Source organism: Pyxicephalus adspersus, chromosome 4, assembly GCF_032062135.1.
Source record: "Pyxicephalus adspersus chromosome 4, UCB_Pads_2.0, whole genome shotgun sequence".
Classification (NCBI taxonomy): Eukaryota; Metazoa; Chordata; class Amphibia; order Anura; family Pyxicephalidae; genus Pyxicephalus; species Pyxicephalus adspersus.
Window position 1 is genome coordinate 7,152,264 of NC_092861.1, and position 25,754 is coordinate 7,178,017.

Genomic DNA, 25,754 nt, shown 5'->3' on the forward strand with positions numbered 1-25,754 from the left:
CGTCAAGAAGAAAGACTGGACAGCACAGGACTGATTGGACCAGGATCGCAGAGGGATTGGTGGCTTTTTTAATGGAAGTTCCACTTTACACCTGATTATCATGGATAAAAAAATCTTTACCCTTGCAGTAGGTTGCCCTCCCCAGTGCAAGGGTTAGCTGCTCGTTTACTTAAGTAATAACAAAAAAGGTGGCATACTAACTCATTCCTCACTCCTTCAGAAGGCAACACTCTTCTCCACTGTAAAATGCCCTGGGTTGTAAGAGGACCCTATGTGTCCCCCTGTACTCTACAGGACTGCTGGTCCTGCATTGTACGGGATGACTTTAGAGAGTTATGATTGGTCCAGCAGCTAAGGAAATAGGCTTTGGGGTTGCACAAAGAGGACTAAGCCTGCAGGAACGAGCCATGAGGTTAGTATATAAATTTATTCATCATCACCTACACAAAACAAGCAGTTAGCTCTTGCAGTGACAAGGAGGTAAAGATTTTTTCTGTTTTTCCTCTATTTTGGTTTGCTTAAAAAAACATTGGAAGTATTTTTCTATGTAAGTTTATTATAGATAGACCTCATCATACTTCCTGTGTTATCTCAAGGAGATGGTTTCTACTTTCTAGTACTTGTCATGGGCTACAGAATGGTTAGTCTTTATGCTGTAGGTATCTGAGAATGTGTACAGTTGAGTAGTTTAACAAAAGATTTTGGGCACCGATGACAACTGGGCTAGCGTACCTGTTTTGGTAATTTTGCTTTGACTTGCACTTGAACCATATTTATGAGCTATTACCTTGGGTCCCCACCAGGTGACACCCATATGCAGAGCATAGTCACAGCAAACTTTGGGGTCGGCGAGGCTCCTGCACTTCTCATAGGCATCCAGCAAGGAGATGTCCTTATCCGGAAGAACATGACCGATGACCATGGTGGTGCCGCCCATCAGTGCTGCCTGCAGAATACAGAAATGAAGGCTGGTTAGTGATCGATGAGTACAACTTTAATTATGATTTTACTTCTTCCATCTTTGACCCCATTGAGAAGATATTCTCTCACTTAGGTGACTTTGTTCTGGCAACGCAACAAATAGGGAAATACACAGCAATACAAACCTGTTCCAATCCCCATATTCCATCCAAATGAAAGATGGAAGTTGGTAGAAGAAGGATTATACTCCCCTCAATGCCTCCTACCTTCCCAGACTCTTCAGTATTCAACACAGACGTGTTGGATGTTACATCATATATATAACCCTATAGACAAAGTTGATCCAGAGGAAGGCAAAAAAAAAAAAATACCCCCAGTACAATTTGCTCCAACGGGAGAAAAAATTCCTTCCTGTTTCCCAGAGGGAATCGGATGTTCCCTGGATCAACAGTTTCTGTTATCTTTACTTTAAAACTTTATTCCCCAGTTATATTCTGTGCTTCTAGAAAAGCATTCAGCTTTTTCCTAAAGCAATCTATAGAACTTGCTGAAACTACTTCCACATTTTCACAGACCTTACTGTGAAGAATATGGAATACACTCAGGATGTCTATGTACCCACCACATGCCAAGCTCCCATCCTCCCTTCATCTATATCATCTCCTGTATTGAGGTATAGCTCATACGATGGAACCAATATGTCCAGTGGGGAACACAACCAGTCAAATGTCAAAAACTGTTATGGAGGCTTTGGTGTCAGAACACTGAAGGTCACACAGGCCACTGGAGACATAAGTATAAAAGCTCTTCTACTGCAGCAAACCTTTAAATGGATGGACAGGGTGAAAGGAAAAGTTTATTGGGAGAAACACAATGGCTTCCATTGTTGCCCTTTACCATACTAAACCATCGATTATAATTCTGCAGGGAGTTTTTTTTTCTGTCTGTGGAATTTATTATATTATCTATGGCATTTATTTATGAATGTTAGTTGTTTTTTTTTTTTGAGAATAAAAAGAATACCACTGTGTGTTTACAATGAGACTGCATTTAGAAAGAACCGGTATCGTTATTGGAATTGGAATTTACATATGGTTTATTAAGAACATCAGCTGTTTCATTGCATACTTTTCAATATTTTCATAAACAGGTGAAGTTCTTGAGAGCAATGACATAACATCTGTGCATCATGATCATCTGTATTGCTCTCTTGTCACTTAAGCTCTCTTGTCATTGCTCTTGGCCACATGCCAAGGTGGTGATTCTTTTGCACTGGGGAATGTAGACGCCCTCTGGTTCCCCTCCATCCCTTTGATAGCTCAGCTGGTAGAGCGGAGGACTATGATGTAAACATAGCAATCCTTAGCTGCTGGTTCAATTCCTCCTCAAAGGAAAATTTTGCTCCAGTCTCTCTCCAATTTAATCTCAAGGTTATCGCCAACTCTTCAAAAAAGCATTCAGGAGGCACTATATGGACCTTGCAACTTGCTGTTCATGTCACTTTGGCCCAGTCCACTTTCCATCACCAACTGCTAGGCCTGTCTAGGGAAGCCTTTTTTTGCCTTACTTTGGATCGTCCCGGGTCCAAGCTAAGCATTGGCGTCGGACTGGAATGCACTTGCTTTGGTTCTCCACAGACGATTCTCCAAGGTGGAGTTCAACAAGCCCATGGCCAAGAAACTCAATAGGCGTATACATCCTGAGGAACTCAATGAGAAAATTATTGGGAACACCTGTACACATAATTATTCATGCAATCAAACATGTGGCAGTAGATCAATAATTAATTCATGCAGATTTAGGTTGGATACTTCAGTTAATTGTAAAAATGAAACACCAAAATCATTTCTATAATGTGAGTGTAGCAGGATTGTTCATACCAGATGGACTGGTTTGAGATCTTCTTTAACTGCTGATCTTCTGGGATTTTCACACACAGCAGAGTTTACAGAGAATGGTGTAAAAAACAAAAAAACATTCATCAAGCAACAGTTTTGTGAATGTAAACGCCTTGTTGATGAAAGAGCTTAGAAAGAATGGCCTGACTGGTTGGAGTGGATAGAAAAGCTATGATAACTTATACAACTGTGAAGGTCAGGAAAGCGTCTCATAATGCACAACAACCCTGTAAATTAAGACTATTATGATAGCAAGCATAGGCCTGTCCAAGTATTGGTATATTATTCACAATACATTATTTAAAAAGTGTAAATGTCTTTGTATACTAACCTACAGAGACTCAATGAGTGAGAAAACAAAAACAATGATGACCAGGATCACCCCTGAAGAAGCTTACAGATGAGAAGATTTTACTGAAAATGTTTAGTTGAAACCTAAACATTCCATCTTTTCTATACTTTGTATTTGGTACCCAGCATTCCAGATGAAGAACGTTACAGGATTGCTTAGGGTTATTGTATCCACCGAGAGACATTTGGGGAATTATTTTGGTTTCCACGGACAGAAAAGTGTACTAATGCCCAATATTTTGAGAGTTATGGCAGGGGAACATACATGCTCTACATGGTGGATAAGCTGCGTGTGACTGTCTAAGAATAAGAATAACATTACATATGGATAAAGAACATTATTGCAGATCTGCAGAAGACAATTTAAACACAAGTCCAAGCATGGACTGTCAGCTTCAGGTCAAAAGTCAATACTGGGTAACAGTAAACCAACATATCTACCAGAATCTAAAATGGGTGTTGGGATTTCATGTTGTTGTGCAATCAGTATCTATGTTGACAAATTTCATGGTGATTACATTGAGATGACTGTTACATGAAGAATAGAAATGTTGAAGTGTGCTCCTGATACTCATTAGAACTTAGAGGGCTGCTTAGAAAAGCAAGGGACCTTCAACAAAATAGTCCAAATCCAGGTGAAAGTGACTGCCCACTTCTAGCTATATCAGAACTTGGATGAATGAGAACATTCATGCACAGTGGACAAGCATTACAATCCATACAGGAGTACCAGGAGCTGTCCACGGCTCTGGTGCTGAAAGCCGGGTCTGATTTCTTCACAATTTCAACTTTTTTCTCCATTTCAACAAAATTCAGATTTCACAGATTGGTGGTTCTTCAGTAATGCCAATGATCCAACCTGCTCTACCACCAGGATCAAGAGCGTCTTTTAGGAGACGTTCTTCCGAAATACAGCACTTGGGTGATTGATACTATGGTTCTCTGGATGTTTGAAGATGAAGTGCTACTGACCTCTCAGAAGGCCACCTTATACCTAAAATGTTTTTTTTAAATGTATCTATGGAAAGAAAAAAAAAACTTATCCCTATAGGGTTAATAATTGCAATTATGAGGTCATTACTTAATTTCAAAAGTTTTGTCATAGGTCATAGTTTAACTAGTCAGGAATAAAAATTTGATCTCACAGGCCAACAACAGGGCTTGGCCCATGGAAGCTTCATGTTGGTTAACTCTCAAGCTTTCTGTCTGTTCACAATCAGTGTGTGTTGTGGGTGAATTTGATGTTTTGGTTCAGATGCGTTAGGCTTCCACCATAGGAACATCAAAATGGGATTGGCAATGATTTTGGCTCAGTTATTTACCTCATACTGGTGGATATGTGGAACATTAATATTTGGTTTATTGGAGGTGTTATGGATATTTGCTGCTTCCCTCTAGAGCAGTACCTGAAGGTGAATATTGTGGGACAGTAGAGCGTCCAGGCCACTGTGGCTGCAGCCATACACTGCAATGAGAACGGCTGGTACATCAAGGAGAACCCCCTGGTCTTCCTGTTCCTGGGATCCACCAGAATCTGCAAAACTGAACAGGCCAAACAGACGTCTCGCTACCTGTACAAGGGCGTCAAGAAAGGATTCATCCCGTTGGATATGTCCAAGTTCCAGGAGAAGCACAAGCTGGCCAAGTTGGTTCCCTTCCTGGGTACTTCAGACATGAAGAAGGAAGACAGCTGACCAAGAAGCTGAGGGAGTCCCCCCAACACGGTAGTCTTGATGAAGTGGATAATGCGCACCCTGATGTGCTCACTGTTATGCTGTAGCTCTTCGACGAGGGTCGGCTGACAGATGGGAATGTAAAGAGCATTGAATGCAAAGACGCCCAGTATGCTTGGACAGGAAGCCCAGGAAATAAACAGACACAGACTAACTGAAAAGCTGCATGACATTCAGGTCAAAAAGAAAATCACCATCTCCAAGAAGTTCATGGATATCTGCTGGCTTTATGTGAGTTTTAAACTTTGCGTTCTTTTATCTTTTTTTCCAGTGCTGGACACAACGATGATGGATTGGGCATGATCACAACTCACTTGGTGTAAATGGACACAAAAAGAAGTATATGGCCACCTGGATCAGCCTTAGCAGCTTCAGGAAAATGAAAAATATATATTTAGGTATGTGGGCAGCTCTATCATCATAAATTAGAAAGAAAATGTAATTCTACATTACTGCATCAGAAAACTGGGAACGGCCAACAGCTGAGGGTTTATACCAATGAAGAAGAATTTTAGCAACAACATGGTATGTAGCTGAATTCTACAACACATGTAAAAAATACTGAAATTATAGAGAAAATACAGTATTTTATAAAAAAAAAAAAAAAAAAAATTGTTCCTCTTGTAAAAAGCTATACCAGAAAAAAATCAACATTTCATAAATAAATAATGGAAAGCAAAAATGTTTGCAGAGAGCAGAATACAAGAGCAGCCAATGTAATTTAGCAATTACTGCATCAGGGATTGCTGGCTTTATGTTCTGCATATGAACTAAAAGGAATCTTACAAAGAGATAACATATCTGGATATAAACCACAGAGGTCATGGTCTCTGCCCTTTCAATTTTCTAGTGTCAGGCCATTGTTGGCAGTGTCAGTGACATTACGATCTGGTACCATTGTGTGAAAAGAAAGGACTTTTTTTTTCCTCATACTAATATACTGCAAAATAATGTGTTTAGAACATGCATAATGATACATATTAAAATGCATACAGTAACATGGGTCGTAGGAGAAACATGGAAGACTATGGGAAACATAGACAATGTTCTCATCCTAGAATTATACTCTATAATGGCTTTTCACAGCCTTTAACATGGAGGAACCCTTAAAATAACTTCTGGGTGTGGTGGTCAGTGTGAAGAATGGGAATTGGTAAGAATTTCACCCTTACAGATAGCCTAAAACATCAGTGGTATCACCCAAACCTGAAAGGTCCTAATTGGTAATTGCTCAAGGAACCCCTTGCAACCTTTGGAAAAGGTAGGGTTCCATGGAACCTTGGTTGAGAAACACTGGTCTACATGGACAACAGTTTGTAGACTCCTAACCATCACATCTTTTCAAACCTCATCAAACGTGTTGAAGATCCCTTTCCAAACCAATGAGCATTGTTATGCAGTTGGCCTTGCTTTGGGCCACATAGAGGATATCCTCTGTTATCATTCTACCCAGTTTGAAGCACTTTGTCTGTCTTGGAAACCCAAGAAGATATCCTCATGTCACCTCATAAGATGTCCTCTCCCTCTCCAAACCACGAGAAGAACAGGTGAGCCTCCATATCTCAACCAACAGGTACTCACAGCCATAAACAACTATCGTATATTACTCATCTTTCAATATCACCAGGCTGGTATTTATCACAGTCCCTAAGTACATTCTGAAGATGAGGATTTCCTCTAAAATGTTTCCTTATCTCCTACTTTTCCATTGATAATATTCACCCCTATCATTCCAGAGTCCAATGCCAGAACCCCAATGGCTATCACAGGCTTCCTTATGGTTCTATGCTGGGGGTGTGACCTGGCAACAGAAGAAGGCAGAGGTGGGCTTAATGCCAAAGTCCCTACTGGTCACTAGGACTGGAATAGAAAAGAGTTCCTTTATACACCTAGAAGTGAAATTGAATTTACTGGGTATAACTGGACACCGGTACCTTTCTGTGTCAGACTTTTCCCACCTTTACGCCTCCTGACACCTTAGGACATTGTTTCTCGACCTTTCTAACTTTCAGGTCTTCAGAGAACCCCTGCTATTCACAGCTCACAGTATATAAGTGTGGTGTTCTGTGGGAAGAATCCATTTTACATTGCTGGTCATTGGAAACAATATCACCCTTACAGACAGCCAAATAGATCATTGATGTCACTTAAACTGACCTGAGAGGCACAAACTGCCTATTGTTCAAGGAACCCCCAGCAACCTCTGGAGGATCCCTAGGGATCCACGGAACCTTTGTTGAGAAAGGTCTGTCTTAGCATGGAATCACTGAAACACAATGAACCCTACTGGTTTGCTGCATGGACCCTTCCACTCTTAGTTGTATTTCTGGAGTTCAGAGAATTATTGCTGTATAAAGAGTAGGTACACATGAAATTGATGGTTTAGTTTTTTTGGGCGTGCCCAGACCCAGTGGGGTTGATGTACTAAAGAAATGTATGCCTGTAAATGATCAGATTGCAGGCAATACTTCACTTAGCTTAGTGAATGAGATGACACTGACCTGGCGTCAACTGTCCAATCACGTGTGTTCTTTTAGATCCCCTTACCCCTAATTGGGTATTCTTTGCAAAGTGAATTTTCACTGCTAAACTAAGTAAAATATTCCCAACAAGTTAATCATTCATCTTGCAAAACAAATGGCCTATATTCCGTTAGTGGTTCAACCGCAATGGGGCTGATTTACTAAAGGAATACAGGTTGTTCACTCACCAAGGTAAATCAGGAATTTAATATATTTAACATTCAGAATAAAGGAATGCACAGGATTGGATGGTTGAAGTCAGCTGAGCTTCATCCCATTCACGTAGCTAAGTGAGCTAAATCCTCATGCAAAGGACATAATTCATATTGCTAGGTGAATGGCTTATATTTGCTTAGTAATTCAACCCCAACATCTTCAATAACGATTTAGCGGTGAATATTTCATGTGAATATTATATTTATACCCTTTACAAATCATCAAAGCTAGAAAACCTTTTCTGGAATTAAATGATCAAACACATAATTCCGTGCCCGGGGATTTATCGGCTGCTGTTTAGGTGCAGAAGGAATAATATCCCTCGTTGGTCTGCTTGGATTCTGATTGGTTACTATAATAACTCTGTTGCTGTAAATGAATAATCTCCCTTTTATTATATCATAGTATAGCTGAATATTGCCTGTTGTTTTTTTCCTTTAATTAAATCCCTTGTTATCTTGTGCCCGTCGATTGCATCGGGTGATGTCAGCGCCGAATCTCTTTATACAGACACACGGAGGTGTGGATGCTGGACGATGATAAAAAAAAAAAGAGACAAGATCAGAATATTTAATCTCCCCCCCGGCTCATCGTTGCTGCTGAGCGATTATCTCTGTAGAATAGAGCTGAATTTCCATTCCTTGTCCTCAAGACAAAGCCCTGGACTGGCTCCCATGGGGGGCGCTGTTACCAGGGAAACTGGGCAGTCCCGCTCACGTGAGGAGCCCGGATTTCTGTACAGAGGGGCTGGTGGGTCAACGAGAGTTTACTGAGCTGGTGAGGGCACGAGTGGGGGGGACGTAGTAAAGGGAGACTGTTTTTGTATTTTTAATCGACCCCAGTATTTAGAGGTAATGGAAAATCAATCACTACTATTGGAAATGCATGGATCTGGAGAATGTTTAGTGAATGTCAGATTCACTGCTTTATAAATAGTTTGCTCTGTGTATTGAAAACAATAGATTATGCATTCAGTAAAGAGCAGGAGGCAACCTTTGTGACAACGGAAGACTTTGTGGGTGTAATTTGTTTGGAATGGTCATTGGTCCTAACCTCCTGGGCGGTAACCTAGAGTGTGGCTCGGGGTAGAAAAAAACAGCTGATAGCGGTAACCCCGAGCCACACTCAAGAGTAGCTAAAAAAGATATTAAATAAAGACTTACCTGGTCCCACTGGCGTCCTCCAATGTCCTGCCCATCCAACAACATCCTCTGGCCACGTCCTCTTCCTTCGATATGTCCCCCGGTGAGTGTGCTCACATTGTCCGGGAGTTTCCAGGGACGTCGGTGGGCAGAAGTTCAAATTATTTTGTATTGCATTCAATACAAAATAACTGTATTGAATGCAATACACTGGATTTATACGGCTTAAAGCGGTACATTGTCTTTCATGAAAATGTATTTTACAGTATAATATAATAGTATAAGTAAAATAAAGTTTGAAACACAAAATGATGTCTAAAGTTTATTTATTTATTACATTTATTTCATTTATTTTTTATTATTTTGACATGATTTTGTGTTTCAAACTTTAGTATACTCATACTATTATGTTATACTGTAAAATAAATTTTCATGAAAGACAATATACCGCATTTTAGACACGTAAATCCGGACATAAATGAACTGCCAAGAACGTTAAAATGGAAGTCCATTCGATGGAAAGGCAAACTTAGAAGTCATTCTAAGTTTGTTTGTCACCCCATACCAGGAAAGATCTTTATGTCACAATCAGAGATGAAGATCTCCTTTGGCTGGGGTCATTATCATTCCTTAAATCTTTTCATGCCCTAAAAGACTGGTCAATAAACATTTTGTTGCCAAACAATTTAAAGTCATTTTAGGTTATGTTTGATGCACAGATGATAAATATGGTATTGGTTTTTCTAGATTGGCTCTAGTTTTTGAATGACCTCAAAAAATGACCTCAAAAATAACTTCATGAAACATGAAAATTAAGCAAAATAAACCAGATATACCTACGAATACAAAATTATTTTTTTTAAATACTTAATGTGAATATATTCTATGTTCAGTTTATTTACAGAACTAATCACAAAGAAGTCATTGAAAAACTCTGTTTGTCTGATTTCCTTTTATGCTGATGATCAGGACAATCACATTGAAGGCTCCAGTAGTAGTCTGCCATCATGTCTCTATCCCATCCGCCCCGATACCTTTCTTCCATCACCTTTATATCTTGATGGAACCTTACTTCTTGTTCCTCACTGAAATCGCCAAGGTTCTCTGGAGATTTTTGCAAATGGCTATGGAGATAGTGTACCTAGTCATAGTAGAAACCACAAGTTTTGTACCAGTTCTTCATAATTTTGTGCTTTATGGTTACCCAAGAAGTTCCTGACAACCATGGCATAGCTGTGCCAGGCAGAAGCTTTAGTATCAGTCATGTAACTTGTGAAATTTTAATCATTTATCAGTTTCCGAATCTGGGATCCATCAAAGATTCCTGCTTTTAATTTTTCAGTACTCAGTCCAGGTAAGAATCTACAAATGTATTTGGAGCAATCACTGTCTTTCTTCAGAGCTCTAACAAATTGCTTCAATAATCCCAACTTTATGTGTAGTGAAGGGAGAATGATTTTTTCTTTGTCAACCATTGGCTCGTTAATAATGTTCGCTGCATGTTTTTTCATGTTTTCCCTTGGAGGCCATGTCACTTTTTTCCAGTGATCCTGCTTTGCTCTAATATCCCACAAGCAGATGAAACATGGGTACTTTATGTATCCACTATGCTGTCCAAGTAGGAAGGTCACCATTTCTAAATCAACACATATGGACCATTGGTGTTCATGATAGCAAAGCTTTTCTAAGACCATTTGGATATTTTCATATTCTTCTTTAAGATTTGTTGAGTGACCAATTGGAATTGATGCAAAGTATTTGCCATTATGGTGTAAAACAGATTTCAAACTTCGAGTGGGACTGTCTATGAAAAACTGCCAGTCTTCTAGACACTCTACACAAGTTTTGCATACCATATAGGGAGCCCAATACTTATCTTGGTCCCCCAGTTTAATACCAAAATATGCAAGATATGCTTGTTTCACAAATTCTGTAATGTTTCTTCTCTGTTTTTGCTGAGAATATTCACCACAAATGTAGCAAAATACATAAAGGTCATTTAAACAACATCTTCTTGAAGAACTCATATTTCTTTAGAAAAAGATAATGTATGAAACGAAAGTTTCATGAAACAATGCTACATTTAATATATAAAAATGCAAAACCCACTATGTAAATAAAGATTGATTATAATCTGGTGTGTTAACATTTGTTCACAAGAACTAGAGCCAATTCAATGAAACTGATGTAATTTCTGGATTCAGCAGACCTGAAATACACTAAATATATTACAAAATCCTTGGCAAGTGAAAACATTTTTTAGTTGTGCTGTATATTAGTTTAATCCTTTACTCCCCATCTCTATATAGAAATTAGAAATTGCACCCTGAGACCCTGAGCACCTGAGATGAGCTATTAAAGGTACCCATTGTATACTCGGCTCCCTTCAGCCAGCCACACATGTGCCGGCTGGAAAGTAGACCCGGCTCCTATTCTGCTCGATGGTGAGTGAATCTGCATTCCAGCTCAGAGGATGGAAGTTGGGGTCACAGCAGGCCACAGTAATTATATCTACGTAATGGACCATCCCAGATATGGGCTGACATTTGCATTTCTTAATGCAGACCTATTATGACAGTAAGTACATTGGATCACCTTTACTAATGCTCAATATTATGTAAGAAAAGGTGAATCTTCTTCCTGATGATGGGTTCTTTGACACCAAAATACCAGTGAATCTATTCTATTCAACAGCCTACTGAGAATGCTGCATCAATGCACACGAAATGAGGGCTTCCCAAATATTGGCCGATGAAACCCCAGTATGCCACAATTCTGTAGAGCCGCCAGGCTTCTTAAATAATTGAATAAGCCAATTAGACCCCAGTGTGCCACAATTCTGTAGAGTTGGCAGGCTTCTCAAATATTGGGATAGGCGGATGGGACACCAGTGTGCCAAATTCTGTAGAGCAGAAACTAGAAGTGTCCTTCCTCACGTGGCAAATCAATATGTCATGCCACCAAAGGCAGATACAAACCCTTTGGAAACCAATGAGCTTCCATGCCTATATGGTGGGGACATACCCTGATTACCAAAGCACCCCCTGTGCTTGTGTATTTGGCACTGCCCCAGAGGGTACAAAGCAATGTAGCTGATGTGATGCCATTTACCAGGAACTATTTTTTTTTTGTGGGGGGTTATTGAAGGATATAAAATTAATGCTTTATTTTTAAGGAGAACAATAAGCATTTCTTAAAAGCAACAAAGTGCTTTAAGAAATCCACATTTTCAATACAAGAGTTGGGGAAAGAATAATTTAGATGGCAACACAATATTAGAATATTTACCCGTCCAGTTGGAAATATCTGGATCCAATGTCTATGGACACATTTTGGGTGTTTTGGTGTGCTGCATCAAAATGGACCCAAAGTCGAAATGTGATCATTTTAATTTCATGGATTTAACAACTTAAAATTAAATTGGGTTTTAAAAAGAATTTCCAAGAAGTACCGTAAAAATAAACACTTATTTATAAAAAAATCTTCCTGTACAATCTTCTCGGCAATCTTCCTGTACCTAGGCAAGCTGGTATCTTAGAGCCGGTTATCTGCAATAAATGATCATGGAGGGCACTGGTGCCACTGAGTGATAGGGGGTCACAGGATTTAGGATAAGGTTTGGTAATGTCACTTCTGAACTGATCAATGCTCTCCTTGCTGGAGAGAAGGTTGTACCTGAAGGTCTGTAGTGGAAAGCGCTCCCTGCCTGATTAATTCTATGAATCTGTGCTTCCTTCCCTTATCCTGCTGCTTCTTCATCATTAACCCAACAATCATTGGAACACGAGGCAGCCAAGACATGAGGAAGCAAAGAACCATCATTAGCAAGATGGCCTCCTCTAAGCAGTGACACAATGCAGAATGAATCAAAACAAAATCATTAATGGGGAAGAAATCAACCAAAGGTAGTCATCAGTCCTTAGTAAAAGCTCAAGGTTGCAGTGTGCAGTAACAAACCAGCCTATGTATTTGTGCACTGCACCCGAGAAAATATTGCACATCTTGGTTTTTAGTCGATTGCATTGTCAGGATGGGCTGCTTAGCACGATGCATGTAAAAGGCAAGTCACGGCAAATGCTTTAACACAATGGATCCCAACGGGAAAATAAGAACCTAGTTTAAACAAATTACATGGCAGAGCGTTCCTCTTGTTTCATGGCAGCCCAGACGTCTTGTTTGAAGGGTGAAAATGATAGTCTTATCCATAAAAACCGTGATAATTAGGTCCCTGACCCATTGTGGTCCAGTTTCTGCATCCCTTTCCCACAATCTCGATATAAATCTTTCTGTCTTTTCCTTGACTATAATGTTTAAGATTTCCAAGTAACAAGAATTAATGGCACAGGCAACCAACAAAGTAACAATTGCCGGCCCATTTAAAACAGACAACCAGAACAATGGGGAGCAATGTGACTATTACATGATATCTGTTTTTTTAGCGATGTCTCTTTAGGACAGCTTGCAAATTTTAGATATTCCAAAAACACACAGCAGGTGGTCATGAATATTTCTGTGACATGGAAAGTGCCACATAAAGATAATACAGACACAGCCAAATGTCCTATTCTCCCCCAAATAATAATCCCGATTTCAAGATGTCCTCATTGTTACTAATCCGCTTTTCCTGGATACAATGATCTGCTGATATTCCATCCGACTGCACCCAAAGAATTATGCACGCTGGTATGATGTATAAACCCAGCACAAAAGATTTCAAAAAGAAGACTCTACATCATGGCAGCCAATCGCATTTCCTAACTTTTTCTAAAACCAGCACTGGAAAAAAGAAAATAAAGCATTTAATTGGCTGTTAACAAATCAGGCCGTTTTCATTTCCATCCAGTGTAAAATATTCCTTACTATTCCCAGCTAGGGTGACAACCTGTTGTCGTTTTCTCCCAATTGTGCTCCTATGTTGTCATCCGTCACACAGGCTTCTTTTTCAGTTCACGATCCACTATTATCAGCGTTAAAGATCCCACTTAAGCAGCTATTACTAAGTGCATGTTCACATGCAAAGGAACTAGAAGGAATAAAACATGTAAAAACAGTATTTAAAACATAGTAGCTCATTGTACACAACAATGTATTTACTTATACAATACTTATACAATGATTTCTTTTAAGTAATTGTAGGCAGGGACCCAGAGCATTATCACATGGAGAAAGTTTTCTCTATGTAGTGACCATATGTGTTACTTTGCACCATCAGAGACCTTAGAAATGTCACCATATGTCAGTATCATATCACAGCCGCCTCTGCCCTGTCCGTGATCCCTCCGGCTCTCACTGTAAAGAAAATGTAATGGTGATGGGACAGCTGGACTCTCAGCATGATATATCTGACCTGGAGATCTCCTGGACTAATCCCCTATTATACTTTAATAACTAATGGGAGATTATGACACCCGGCATCCGCCAAAGGAGTGACCGCCTGACGGATGGCAAATACAGCGGTGTCCCCACACTAGGTCCAATGTTACAATTACATCTTTGTTTGCAATACAATGGCAACAAATAACATGACGTGCAGGAAAGACTGCAAAAAAGGAGTTCTTTTTAATATATAAAAATACACTCTGCCATTTTATTGGATACACCAGTACCGGGTAAGACATCTTTTGCTTTTATATCTGCAAAAATTCTTCATGGCAAAGATTTAACAAGATGCTGGAAACATTCCTTGTCCATTGATGTGAAAACATCACAGGGTTGCTGCAGATTTCTAGGATGCATATCCATGTCATGAATCTTCCATTTCATCATATCCCAAAAGAGCTCTATTGGATTGTGATCCGGTGACTGTAGAGGGCATTAGGGTCCAGAAAATTCATGGTCCAGAAAACCAGTTTGAGATGATTGTAGCTTTGTGATATGGTGGGTATCCTTCAGAAGATGGGGGCACTGCGGTCATAAAGGGATGGACATGGCCAGCAACAATACCGGGATGGGCTGTGGTATTTAAATAAATTAGTACAAAGAGACCCAAAGTGTGGCAAGAAAATACCCCCAATACCATTACGCCACCACCAGCCCAAACCATTGATAGTAGGCAAGATGGAACCATGCTTTCATGTTGATACTGAATTCTGACCCTAGTATTTGAACGTCTCAGCAGAAACCAAAGCACATCGGACCAGTTAACGTTTTCCTAATTTTGGTAAACCTTAGCAAATTGTAGCCTCGGGTGCTTGACCTTAGTTAGGAGGAGTGGCCCCCGATGTGGTCTCCTGGTGCTGTAGCCCATCTGCTTCAAGGTTGGACGTGTTGTACATTCGGAGATCTGAAGGCCTTGGGTGTAACCAGTGGTTCTTTGAGTTCCTGTTGTCTTTCTCTCAGCATCAGTCGTAGCATGAATCCACAGCTGACAAACTTGCAGAATTTTTGTGATACAATCATAACAACATGGCCCCGAATTTCAATGAAGGTTTGTGGAATGTGGAACACATAGCCATGAAGAACTGATGATGAGGAACAAAAGGAGCCGCTACCCAGTACTATCAGAGGATCCCAATACATTGCTCAGTATAGTTCAAGCCATTAAAGAGTAGAACGTTACTAATCGGGGCCCTCAGATGGATCCCGAGTCCTCCAAGCAGACTGGTGGCCCTACTAAGGACCTGACTGGAAATAATAATGAGGATATTTCAGTAACCAACCATCTGTAACTAAGATTAGTAAATGGTATTTTTCATTCTTTGTAATTGTGGGAGAATGTGATATTATTCACCAGTACTATAGCTAAAAGAATAAATCCAAAGGAAGCTCCAAACTGATCTTTTCTCTTCTTCTGCTCTGGTGGGGTCCTAACTCATGTGTGCACATTCATAGGAAAAGAAATGCGATGAAAGACATCAATTTTGAGCTGGACTTTTAAAGCCAGTACCATCAATATAATACAAAAATAACAAAATTTTATTAATATTAAACATGTGTGCACATTACTGATTACCTAACGTGGACACTTCCCTTTGGTGGTCCTTTTCTAAAATACCAGAAGATCAGTGATGGTTACAGTAAGTACAGAATGACCATGCCCTGTAAATTTGTCCAAGGCTACCTGGTCCATAGAGTGATAATCCTGTCACTTCTGCAATGAAATCACACATCAGCATTGTTAACCTGTGACCAAGGTAGTCCTAGATGGACAAACAGACAAAATGGAAATATACTTACCTTAACCCCACCTTCACCAGTAATGCTTCATCAAGATGATTCAGCAACGTAAAGTTTAAGGTAATTGTCCTTTGATAGTGATGTAACCACTGCTGAAATGTTATTGGAGGCGAATCAATTACTGTATATACTCAAGTATAAACCAAGATTTTATTTTTCTCTTGAAATCTTGATAAATACTCAGGTTACAGCAGTAGATGGCACTGTGTTATTATGTAACGTGTGTTACAAACTGTTTAGATCATCAGAAGTTTAGGACATAGTGCCATCTTCTGGCGACCAGCAATAATGCACAAAAGCTCTTTTACAAACAAGTGACCCATCACAACCAACTGGAAAGTACAAAATTCTATAACCTGTAATAAAGTGGGAAAAAGGAGAAAAGACCGATCCCATGAAATGTTATATCATATTCTAGTATATAAAGTATCTAACAAATTTTACTGTACCACCCTCTTGGCACAGAGAAGGGGGGACGTAATGGGAGGGGTTATATCGATTTAAATGAATAAGCAGACCCTTATTTGCAGTCAAGCAAGTTCTACTTTAAAACTCCAGTTGTTGACTGAACCTAGGCTAAGACAATGTCATCAGTCTGCTGCAGGTTGAGGGAAGGATTTCCGCAATCTATTACATACTGATCATACTGCAACAATCTGATCATACTGCAACATTGTAACTTTGTGAAGTCATAAGGTAAAGCTGCGTATACACTTCCAATTTTTATCGTTCAAAATGAACGACGAACGAACGACGAATGATCGATTGGGCAAAAATCGTTCGTAAAAAAAGTAACCAACGACGCCGACGAACGAGGAAAGTCGTTGGAAATGAACGACCGGACCGGCGGATCGGATTGGACGACGATCGTTGACCATCGATCGTGTGTACGATCGTTCATTGATCGTCCATGGTCTGAGCATGCGTGATGAACGAACGTTCGTTCACTTCCTGTGGTGCACGTAACTTCCTGTATCGTTCAAACGATCGCATCTATTGTGTGTACAATATCTACAAACGATCGTGTCGTTATCTGTATGTACAGGATCAGTGCTATACGATCGTTGGCAGATATTGTGCAGGATCGTTCGTCGTTCGTTTACCAACGATAATAATTGGAAGTGTGTACGTAGCTTTAGAAACGGCAGCAGAGCTGATCTGTTTTAGCTGCTTCAGATATATGTGAACACGGCCCAGCACAGGCACCTTGATTTATACAATTATGTCATCTCTTAAGCCATCCTCTCCGTAGACGTGTACCCTGCATAATGCCTTAATAAAGATGCTTTTGGAGGTGGTGTTACACCGACAACAAAGACCTGATTCATTAAAGCTCTCCAAGACTGGAGAAGATAGACTGTAATAAGCGAACCTGAGTGATCCAGCAAACCTGGAATGGATCTGGGCCAGGATTGAAAACATTTGCCAAGTAATAATATTAGCAAAAGATCTGCAAATCCATTCCAGGTTTGCTGGATCACCCAAGTTTATTTCCATGATAGTCTATTTTCTCCAGTCTTGTATAAATTAATAAATCAGGTCAATCATGTAGCATCTGCAAAAACATGAAAAAAACATGACAGGTCCACTTGAAGTGCTGGAATTATAAGTGATACAGGTTCTCTTTATGCCTGTAGCTCCTGCACATTGTCCTATACATGTACCTGTGAGCTGGGGACGGAGGGTGCGTCATCTCAGGAGATAAGAGCATCTTCCAGGAATATGGGGCACCTATTGCCCCCGGGGGTATTTGAATGGATAGAGGCCCTCCCGCCACAGGTTATCTCATTAGCGGACTTGTCATCCTTCGGTATACATTGGCCGCATGTGTCAGGGAATGTGTGTGTTGTGAATTATTCATGGCGCAGTGTCTGGAGCCGCCGTCTGCTGTGTCTGCGTTTAGTCTGAGTCTCCGTTCCTCTGATCTTCCTCCCGCTTTATGTCTATTATTCTACCCCGCTGCACAGTGCGTCACCCACCGCAGCTTCATGTTTGACCGAGCCTTAAATTTAACCCTATACAGAATACCGATTCCTTCAATGAACAAAGAGAAACCAACACCTAAAATGTCACATATTGCTGATTACCAGATATTTAGTGGCTGCATTAGTTTTCATTTTTCAGCATTTTCCTTTACCTGGTGATCAGCCAATAAAATACTTCCTGCCCTAAAGTGAAAACTAATTTTTCCTAATTTGGACGTCACCCCATCACCATTACATAATAGGAATCCTTTTGTAGTTCAGTAAAGACAGCTTGAAAAACAAATTACATTATCAGATATTAGAGATTAGAAAGTTGCGGAATCCTGGCAGGATCAACGTGTATTTTCTTTTGATGTATACTGCAATATATGATACTTTAGTTCTTCGGTTTAGATATCCTGTAAAGGTATTTTTATTGATCACAATGTTACAAATGAATGTAATCCCCAAAAATATAAATAGCAGGTCCTTGAAATAGCAGATGTCCTATCCTCCCCTCTCCTGTGTTATCCACTTCCGTTCATTGAAATGCTGCAGCCTCCATCAGATTCTTATTTAACCCTCCCGGGAGTGTTGGATTCCTGTGACCCCCGCTACACTCCATGGTTTCATCCTCCATCCTCTTCATAACTGCTGTATTCTATAGTGACCTATGGATCGGAGGGCTGTACCACAACATGTAGCGGGGGTCACCGATATCCAACCCTTCTGGAAGATCGAAGAAGACTCCTATGGAGGTGGAAGTCTATGAATGAAGTGATGGCTCAAGATCTCCTCGTTTACAAAGACTTGTATTTGGATGATGACAGCGTTTAAGGATTATGAATTCCAAAATAGATCTCAATGCCATGTGACCACTGCAAGCACCCATTATAAAGAAATCAGGCCCAACTATTCCAAACCATGACAGATTTTTTGTTTCATCAAAAAATGTTTTTCTACTGATGTTCTAAATTCTAATTGTCTCCCTTCTCCAATCACCCTGGTAGAAAAACGAAGTGCCAGCTCCTGTCACACAGCAAAGTCTTCCTGCAGGTAATTAGCAGCGCAAAGAGACTGGAAGTGATTTGAGGACAATCAGAATTCTGATCACATGACTGGGAGATGTCAAAAAACAAAGAATAAAGGAACACACCATCAAAATAAATCATATCACCGTTTGCCGTACACTGGAGCGTTCTGAATAGAAATGCACCAGATGCAGACAAAGACGCTTTCACTCCAATATGAAAGAGGATCAGAAGGAGCCAGCTGTCAATCAAAGTTCCTAAATGGATATAACTCATCTGTGTAAGCAAAATTACAATCTCTAATTATAATGGAACTATAGTTAAGATTTCCCTTTCTAAATACAGGTTTGCCACAGCATTATTATTTCTAGGAACAGAATCTTTTTTTAAAAAATAAGTGCCTGAAAAGTTTAAATGATTTTTTTTACAAAGGAGTGTGCTGGATTTAGATCCCCACTTTGATGTATGAAGAAAAGAATAAAAGCCTCTGATTGCTGTGTATATAGGCCAGGGCTTGTAAAGGTTGTGTGAACAGACCAGGACTTCTGATAGCAGTGTAAACAGACCAGGAAATCTAACTGCTGCCTATACCGGCCAGAACTACTCATTCCTGTGTGAAAAGACCAGGACCGCTGATTGATGTGTAAACAGACCAGGACCGCTGATTGTTGTGTATATAGACTGGGACTTCTCATTTCGGTGTATACAGACCAGGACCTCTCATTGCTGTGTAAACAGGCTAGGACATCTGGTTGCTGTAAAAGCAGGCCTGGACATCTGATTGCTGCATATAAAAATCAGGACCACTAAGTGCTGTGTAAACAGGCCAGAACCTCTGATAGCTATGTATACAGGCCAGGACTTCTGCTTGCTGTAAAAACAGATCAGAACCTCTAACCACTGTGTAAACAGACCAGAACTACTGATTGCTCTGTAAATAGATCAGGACATCTGATTGCTGTATATACAGACTAGGACCGCTGAATGCTCTATATACAGACCAGGACCACTAAATGCTGTGTCAACAGGCCTGGACCACTAAATGCTGGGTATACAGACCAGGACTTCTGATTGCCGTATAAACAGGCCTGGACCACTGATTGCTGCATATACACACGAGGTCCTCTAATTGATCTATATACAGAACAGGACATCTGATTGCTGTATAAACAGATCAAGGCCTCTGATTGCTGCGTAAACAGACCAGTAAGTCTGCACTGACAGTAAATGACTTGCTGCAATAAAATGGTGTATTTCTACGATGTACAGTGCCTTCTCTCAACAGGATATGACCTACCAATGCAGTATGGCTGCTCCCAGCACTACAGTATCGTCACACTATGTTTTTTTGACAAATTACATCATTTTGGGAGATAGGTTGGATAACCATTGAGATACTTGATTTTTTTTAAACAGTTGCGTACAAGTGTTATTATCCAACCAATGGCTTGTTCGGGTGGAAACTTAATTTTCCTGTCAACCTTTGTTCCCGTGATCGTGGTCAGCAGAACACTCAGACTGACTCTCCCCAGTGGGGACATAGACATAAATAAAACCCTTCCACCAATTAAAATTGAAAATATATATTTTGACTCTACATAAATTTTAACCCAACTTGTTCTAGATTCCATCCCTCTGATGGTGGCTCTGATGGTTAAGTTTAATTTTACATTTACCCCATGCTGGTAAAAAAGAAGGTGAGCCCCCCCCTACAAGTCTCCTACCTTGGTACCATTGTAGAAGTCGTCCATGCAGGTGGCGTTCATGAAGGTCTGGTGGAAGTGGGTGCTGGTATCAATCCCTCCGGGGATCACTAGCTTACCGGTTGCATCAATGACTTTGGCCCCTCCTGGGATCATCAGCTCCCGGCCCACCTGCTGGATGATGCCATTCTCTATATATACGTCAGCTTCCTGCGTGCAGTCATCGTTCACCACCTTCCCCCCTTTGATGAGGATGCGGGCACTGGCGGTGTTGGCGGTCATGGCTCTGAAAGACATGATGACACCAAGTCAAAGATGATTTCCAATAAAGAGTGCAATGCAAACAAAATAATTTTACCAAATAATTGGTTAGCAGAAAATCTGATTTATTGACCTGGAACAAGGATGGGCATGTCATATCTATGGACACCATCCGGACATTCTTTTTTAGTGGCCTAAATTATTTTAATTATTTAACTAATTATTCATGGCAGCCTTGTTTTATGCAGTTGGGTTCATTGGAATTTTAATTAAATAGAAATGGAGTTAAATAGAAACCCATTTGATCCTCCATAACCCCATCTTTGATAATAATAGCGCAATAATTGCACAATAATAGCGACTGAATCCCAGAAGCTGCAGTTTCCTTGTTTGCATGAGCTAACTGCAAAACAACCATATAGGTGAACAGTACGGAAACAAATACAACCAAAATTCCCATTCTGATAATCCGGGGTCTATCCAACTACTGATAACAATATCAATGTCCATTCCATGTAGCAATAAAACCTCATTAGGGGGGTGGGTATAATTTAAGGAGCCTCAATGAACAATGGGCACAACATGGTAGGTGAGTCCGTAGAAAACATGGAAGATTGGAAGTAGAGATGGGAAAGATTGTGCCCATACCTACCCAGTGCCTTTACCAATGGCTCCACCATTCAAAATAAGTAGGGAAGAAGCCCATGCAATGGAGCAGATTACCAAAATGGCGCCCAGCCACCACTCATAGCTAAAACTCTGAAGGAGAGGGGAACCAAGCAACACCCAAGGAGGAGTTGTTTTGGCTAGGGACAATTCAAAGCTCCATTTCTAATCTACCTACCCATGCAGCATCTACAGAATGCTCCACAGACACACCACAGAGGAAAGGGTCATGGGAAAATCACCTAAAGGCCATGTGCAAAAGTCTGGAAGACTAATGGATCCAACACCAGATGGGATTGTCTAGGCACATCTTTTTGTACAATGAGTGGTTTACTCCTCTGGGTCTTTTTTGGTAGACCCAAAAATGCTGACAGGAGAATATTGGGATATGTGGGGGAATGCAAAATGGCACCAACAGAAATGTATTAATTATATGATGAGCAATACTTTAGTACAAATGTGTAGTTATCCATTAACTGCAGGCATGCAATGTATGAATAGCATCAAAAACTTGGGAAGAACTGACATCTTTGGACATTATATAAAAAAATCTGCAAGCCTTCCCCTGTATCATAAGGAAGGAATAGAGACCCTGTGAACAGACGACATTGAAAACAGACGGTGCCATAATAATATCAGAATTCTTGGCCTCCTGAAGATATTGGTGGGAAGCAATACCAATAAATTTGTGGTCAGCCGGAGAGACAAACCAGGGCTATCATTACCCAATCAGCTGCAGAGCCGTGTGGTTATATTTGATCCGCGAACTGCCAACCAGCCGAATCAAAGTATTAACTTGGAAATCTCGTCGTTCTTCATTTCGGCTGATTCTGCCCTCTTAACAACCCAATAACAGAAGAACACCCAACTTGGAAAGTCAAAACCGCTGAACCCTTATTCAGCAAACTGGACTACTGTCTGAGTAATTTGTAAAAGCATCACAAATACCTATTACAGGTAAAACAAACAGGAAATAAACATTCTATTAAGATTCATAACTGGGCCAGGAAGGTGGAATTGTAAAATGGAGTTTTAAAGGAATTGTAAATGTTATTCAACCCAACAAAAACCACTGCAGAATTCTATGGAAGACAACCTATTGTGCCAAAAAAATATGGAGTAAAGCCAAAAAATGAATTAGAACATTAAGACCTTCAGCCTTTTGATCTATGTTTTAATATTGCCAAATTTGAAAAAAAAGGAATCTTACAACAGCACAGCCAGCCTGTCCATATATTTGGTAGCATTTCTCTCGATCTTTCTTTTAAAAAAAATTTAAAACGTACACTAAGGGTCCCCTTTGGGTTCACGTGGGTGTCATATTTTCATTTTAGCAGCTCAAAATCCATATTTCTTTTTTATATCCCCATATTCATTCCTTTAAGAGCTATTTGTAACATTATATAAAAGGTAGCTAATCTAAATTCTTTTTTTTTATAGTTTTATATCTTTATAGTTTTTTTTTGGGAGGGATGCCCTCCATCTGTACTGCCACGGCGCTAAAGACTGAAGAGGCAACCCCCAACCTACTGGAATACTTGCATCACATGCAAGTAGGCTCCTTCTGTGTGTGCCCGAGATCCAGCATGCATCATAATGGGCTTTCCTAGAATGTAAAAAAAAGTACTAATCTAATGCACGTGCCAGATTGTGTGAATTGGGGTAACATGAGCAGAACCGGAAGAAGAAAGAAGATGGCCGCGCCCACTGCTCTGTCCGCTCTGAAGAGAAGAATGAAGCCGTGACAGTGGAGGACCAACCGGTTTCTGAAAGAAGTGAGGGCTTTTTACCAGTGAAGGCAATTAGTATTTCTTTTTTTGGTGAAAGTTCCACTTTAAGTCTGCCACAGTTATAAATCAAGACTGTAAACAGAATGATGCTTGAAAGTCAGTAGATGTTCAACCACCAGGCCCCCTCCATTGTTAGTAGATGGCGGTCCTCTCTGTTCTAGGAGACTTTAGTGACACTCTAATAGTCACAAGGGTCCATCTACACTTGTCAAGGTTTGTTGGGTGCCTATTTATAACTTTTAAGGGGTTGCGGGTACCAATAATGGACTTTTTTAAATCTGTGAATCTGTATTGGTGTACTACTGGAAATGATTGCCCGTTTTCTCCTAGCCCAATGGTCTATATATCTAAAAAAAAGAACGTGTGTCCTAGATTGTGATGGGAATGGCTGTGTTTGCACCTACCCAGTGCCATTACTAATACCCCACCATTCAGAAAAAGTAGAAAAGAAGCCCACAAAACAGAGCAGATAACCCAAATGGCGCCGGTCATAGCCATAACTCTTGAAGGACAACAAAGTATATGCACAAGAGGTGTCAAAGGGATCATAGGCCTGATTTATTAAAGCTCTCCAAAATTAAAGAAGATACACTTTCATCAGTGAAGCTGGGTGAAGCTTTCTTAAAATATTTGCTATTTGCTAGCAAATGTTTTTAATCCTGGACAAGATCCATTCTAGGTTTGCTGAATCATGGAGCTTCACTGAAGCTAATGTATCCTCTCCAGCCTAGGAGAGCTTTAATAAATCAGGCCCCATGTGCTGTCTATAGTATATCACAATGATTACAGCTTTATATTATATAAAATGAGAGACAACATTAGAATCTTTAAACCATGACACGGCATGCACACCAAGACGACATGAATAACAAGGTCCTCCGGTGGTTGTCACCTGGTATTTCTCAGACTCCTTCTGCTCTTTCTGTCGCTGTAAGATGTTTAATAATACATGTCCGAGTTCATCTACAATAATGTTTTATTTAGTTCGCTCACCAGAGCATGAAAATGGATCAGTTCCCCTCCACCCATGGTTGGCGGTCACCAGGACGCTGCTGAATTTTGCAGTGGGAGCTAAAGAACCTCAGGTGCAAAGCTAATGTCTACTATAGTTTAATGGGGGCAGGAAATGTTTTAATTACAATGTCTTTATCAGGGAATCTAAAGCCTTCAAGAGTTAATTAATTCAACTCTTATGGTCTTTCCAACTTGTTTCCGGACATTTGTAGACTTCTTCATCATTGATATTAAAATTAGTTTATAATCTAATTAATATTAGCGCTGAACAAGGGAGTTCAAGTATTGCCCTGCAATGTGTTGGGTTAGAAAACAACACCTAACTAAGGGAATCACTGAATTCAGAACAATTTATCCTTTTTAAACTTTTCACTATCACTTTTTGGCCTGAAGAGCTCACTTTGGTTGTATTTTATCTATTCTTCACCAAATACGTTTTTGTTTGTGAACTGTCTACAGCAGCCTTTCTTGACCTTTTTAACATGTGGGAACGCTTTAAATAATTTTAAGGTCTATATAATAATAATTAATAATTATTAATAATTATTACTATATCCACATCTCACAGTATAATAGCATGGTGGCCAATGGGAAGAATATTACTTAGATTGATGGCCATTGGGAAGAATGTCACCCTTACAGATAGCCAAAAAGATAATTGGTATCACTTACACTGACCTGAGAGCCACAAAACTGCTCATTGCTTAAGGAACCACTAGAAACCTCTGGAGGAACCCTGGTTGAGAAACACTGATATAGACCTGGCGCACATGGTAGCAAGTTGTTTGCACCAAGATTTGTTCAGAGACACAACACTTGGCTATAATTGTGGTCGGAACTTCTTAAAATTCCCTTCCCTTATCCCTTGGAAAGTGATGCACACAGCTTCAAGTACCTGTAGGAATTCTAAATTGTAGGTTTCATATAAATAAACGTCAACATCACAATCCAGATACCAAAAGCTAATTCAAGTACAGTAATGAAACAAAAAGAAAATGAAGATAAAGCAAGGTGCTGAGACTTTTCATTGAATACGGTAAGCTAAGCCTTTGGAAATTATTTTTATCATCTACGATGATCATTTGTGACTTGGTAGAGTTGAAATAACTGAAAGCCAATGAAAAAAAAAGAGAGATAATTCGGGTTAGGCAGGAAAGGGCTGGATCAACCTAATAAACATCAGAGAACCCTTGAAATACCTTTCGGGTCTTAAGGGAACCCTTGACAATAATAACAATATCAACAGCTCACAGTACAAAAACTTGGTGGTCAGTGAGAAAAACGTCTCATACATTGCTAGCCAGTGGGAAGAATGTCAGTTAAACTGACCTGAGAGACACAAGCTGCTCATTGCTCAAGAAACCCC

The 25,754-nt window shown here is 40.0% G+C and overlaps 1 protein-coding gene across 1 annotated transcript in view; it reads right to left on the bottom strand.

The window, feature by feature from the left end:
- Window positions 1–25,754, bottom strand: part of DPYSL5 (dihydropyrimidinase like 5) — a 58,671-nt gene that overhangs the window by 19,766 nt on the left and 13,151 nt on the right. The window contains exons 2-3 of the mRNA XM_072407301.1: window positions 20,679–20,943; window positions 788–946 (exon numbers count right to left, since the gene is read on the bottom strand). Coding sequence (XP_072263402.1) covers window positions 788–946; window positions 20,679–20,939 — 420 coding nt within the window. The 5' untranslated portion in view covers window positions 20,940–20,943. The remainder of the gene's footprint in view (window positions 1–787; window positions 947–20,678; window positions 20,944–25,754) is intronic.